The sequence below is a fragment of the Halyomorpha halys genome, unplaced genomic scaffold (genome assembly GCF_000696795.3).
Source record: "Halyomorpha halys isolate HHAL.00 unplaced genomic scaffold, Hhal_1.1 Scaffold910.1, whole genome shotgun sequence".
Lineage (NCBI taxonomy): Eukaryota > Metazoa > Arthropoda > Insecta > Hemiptera > Pentatomidae > Halyomorpha > Halyomorpha halys.
Window position 1 is genome coordinate 159,149 of NW_027106583.1, and position 3,743 is coordinate 162,891.

At 32.5% G+C, this 3,743-nt stretch overlaps 1 protein-coding gene across 1 annotated transcript in view; it reads left to right on the forward strand.

Annotated features, from left to right (window-relative positions):
* LOC106687068 (small ribosomal subunit protein uS9) overlaps positions 1 to 3,743 on the forward strand; it is a gene marked incomplete in the record, with an annotated part of 10,447 nt that overhangs the window by 994 nt on the left and 5,710 nt on the right. The window contains 1 exon segment of the mRNA XM_067044969.1: positions 1,795 to 1,909. Coding sequence (XP_066901070.1) covers positions 1,795 to 1,909 — 115 coding nt within the window.

Consider the following 3,743-nt stretch of genomic DNA (forward strand, 5'->3'; position numbering starts at 1 on the left):
TATAGTCCTGCACTATTAATTCCTGGCTCTCAGGAGTGAAAACTTTCAACAAATTAATTTTCTGAGTATCAACTGAGAGGAAATTTCTTAGAGAAGTGGCGAGTTCTTATTTCGATTCTTATATTCTGGCTACAATTTTAATAAAAATTATGCTGTAATGCAAATTTCTGGTTATGGTTAACTAGAGGATTGAAACGGTATGTCAGGATTTAGAATTCTGTCAATCTTTTATAATTGTAGATCTACTAGTAAGGTCTTTCTTGAATTTTAGAAGCAGGTTACAGGTTTCTGTGTTATATATAGATTACTGCATCAAGTTTGACCCTTTAAAATCTGATTAGCATTTGCTGCCTTAAACCAGTTCAGTTCATCTGGTTCGTCCATAGCTCGGGGTTAGGTGCTTACCTATCGTTCTGAGATCTGCAGTGCCAATTCAATCCGGCCTTGGGCGTTGACTTTTTTCATTAAGTGGCAATCCCACAAAATGAAAAACTTGACCCCTTACCATGGTTAGAATAGGTTGGTCACCTGTATATAACTTGGCAAACATCACTTTCGCTGTGAATTACCTTTAAAAAAAAAGTTCATCACTTCCAAACAGGCAAGGTTACAATTTAAAAAGGCAATTTAGGGTTCCAAACTCTTGTCCACCTAAATTTATATCAGCACATGTATGCCCTGCTATCCCAGAGCTCAGTGAATACAACACCTGGGTTACAGGTCCTAAATAGTCAAGATTGTTCATGATCAAATGGTAACTGTAAGGTTAAAAAAAATCTATAACACCTTGGTCAAGAATAGGAAGCTTTGTAAAAGCGGTCATTAGCTCTAAACTTTGATATCTTGCTTAAATTTCCACTAACAGTAGAATAGCTCATTTCTAAAAAATATATAATCAAACAGAAACCAACAGGTGCTACTTAGCTCTTATTCTGACACACTGCAAGGGATCATTTATGTTTGTCCTACTGTCCAAGTCTTTTTATTATACTTTGATGTAGTTCATTGTAACTTCTATTTCTGATTATTTTTTATTTAAATATTTATGTGCACACTTAAAATTTAATAATGAGCGATTAAATTGATTTTGGCCAAAAGATAAGCCTACAAAAACCGGGAAATTAAGAGTTACTGTGTTAATTTTTTCTACCAAATTTTGTTATAAATTTAATTTAAAACAGAATCATATTGAAAATCTCACTAATATATATTTTATATGGGATAACTTGATAGTTTGGTTATAAAAATGACAACTCTAATGTTTCTTGAAAAATCATGATATATTTTTCTAATATAATAATTTAGTTTTGGTGAGTTGTTCAAGATATTTATTTTCTCCATTAATTAATTAAAGCTTCTGGTTATTATCGTTTGTGTAATTTGCTTTTCTGTATTATTAAAGGAATAATCCTTCAGAACAATACCTATTCAGGTTCCTAAGCTTCACGTAGGGGTTCAAATGGTAGTACTCAATAGACCTTTAGTAAATTTGTTATATTGAAGGTTTTGCAACAATGGCAAAATTCTCTGCTCAAGGCACAAGCATCTACCGTTATAGCACCCTTGTCTATTCACTGGTTTTGAACAGTCTGAAGTCAAGTATAAAGTCACTACACTGTTAATATTTTTTTATTTACTTGACCTTTCTTTATACATTTATCCTAATTTTAACATATTATCTGATGTTGAAAATTACATGAATTTTTTTTATTTTAATGCATTATTAATCTATACCTGATTGTAGTATTAAATGTATTGTTTGTTCCTAATGTTAACTTCATCCTTCTTTTGTAGGAAAGGTTTTCGGGAGTTGATATCCGCGTAAGGGTCAATGGAGGTGGTCACGTGGCCCAAATATATGCCATAAGACAAGCGATATCAAAGTCGCTAGTCTCTTATTATCAAAAATGTAAGTGTTTTTTATTTTAAATAGGTTATGGTTTTATGTTTATTTTAAGGAAACTGGTTTAGAATTTTTTTAGTTTCTCTGTACTGCTGGTTATTGTAAACCACTATATTTAATCAGTTATTAGTAATTACATATGAATCAAATTCTTTGATTTAAGCTTTCTAAACTGTGCTCCTAATATTATGATAACTATATATTATATATTATGATAACAATGTTATCTACCTCCAGTTGTTCAATATACTGGTTACACATGAAATATTGTATTGAAGTATTTAATTCCAGCTTAACATTTCGTGGTTGTCTAAATGCATATTTTATTAATGATGGAAGAATAATAATATGGATTGTCAAAACAAAATTATTGGTGAAGGCAATTATTTTTCGACAGCCTGTCCCTCGTTTATAGTGGAGTTAGGCCCTCTGCACATGGGAAGAAACGAAACCAGTTGGTAACTCTGGTTACTGAGCAGTTACAGACTCAGTGCTACTTGACTACACAAATAAGGCTACTCATAAGCAATCAAAATCTGTAGTTTGTTCAGTGTTGTCATGGATATCGACTGAAATATCTTCGGAAGACTCGTTGCCAATGCGTCGAAACCATCATGTTGTATTATCACCTCAGGAGGAAAAAAATAATAGTAAGAAGGTTCTGGGTATATCCCATACCTTAAAAACAATGTTCAGAAGCAATTGTTTGTTGCTGCTAAACTGGTTACAACACTCCCGACTTCTACCTATGCCCTTTCCATTTAATGTTTTTGTGAATAGCCTGGAGAGTGTAAATTATATAAAATTGGATGTATGTCAACCTCCTTATCCAGCAATAGGTTGGTCTGTTGGTCGCTCATCTTCAAGAAACTAGAAACTGTAATCTCTCATAATCTGACAAGAGTCGCCAGGGGACTGGTTTCTGTGAATCACAAACGAGTCCACAATCAGTGGACAGCCCAATTTGTGACATCAGTAGTCTCATTCAGACCCAATGTATTGGACTGGGAGTGGCTCAAAGTAAATTAGTTGGTTTTTCATGTCTCTGATTAGTTCCTTTTCAGTACCTCTGTGTGCATAAGGTCTTAGTTTTGTAGTGGAGTTGAGTTGCCTGTTGATAAAATTAATACCTAATTATGAAGTTTAAATGACAGATGTGTAACTATGCTTTAGTAGTGTAGTTTATTGATTCCGCCATCTTTCTAGAAATTGAAATAGTTTGTGAGATAATTGTTTCTTTGACCATTCGTAAAGAGTAGCCGTTTTTATTTGGTTCTATGTTCCGATTTCTGTAAATATAATGCATTAGTTCCTGAACTACGTGACTTTAAAAAGACTGAAACTGTTTTTGAATTAATGCTTTAAGCTAAAAGAACATATTCTTGCTACATTTAATGTATCTTTATCATAGTGTTTTGAGAGAGGTTTATAGTAAATAAAAAGCTTGCTTATTAAGGTCTGGTAACTGTTAAAATGGTGGGTATACATAACATTAAAGCAGTGCAAGTAAGTTTTTAACAGGAACCTGGAATAATTTGTTCACTGATTAACATTTTCAAGAGAAAAAAAAAAACTGCTTGAACATAATATGTCTTGTTTCTGCTTGTAGTTTTAATTCCGTTTCTTTGAACCGTTTTCACTAGCATCCACATTTTGTCATTAACTGATTTGTTAATGTTAATTACATTATTAAGGCACAAGCTCCACGTATGTAGGGTGAAAATTTTTTTATTGGTATAATGTATGTTAGTCCCAACATGACATGTTGAATATGGTTATTTGGTATGAAATTCCTAGTAAGTTAGTCAAATTTCTTTTTATTTGATACAATGTATGAGGG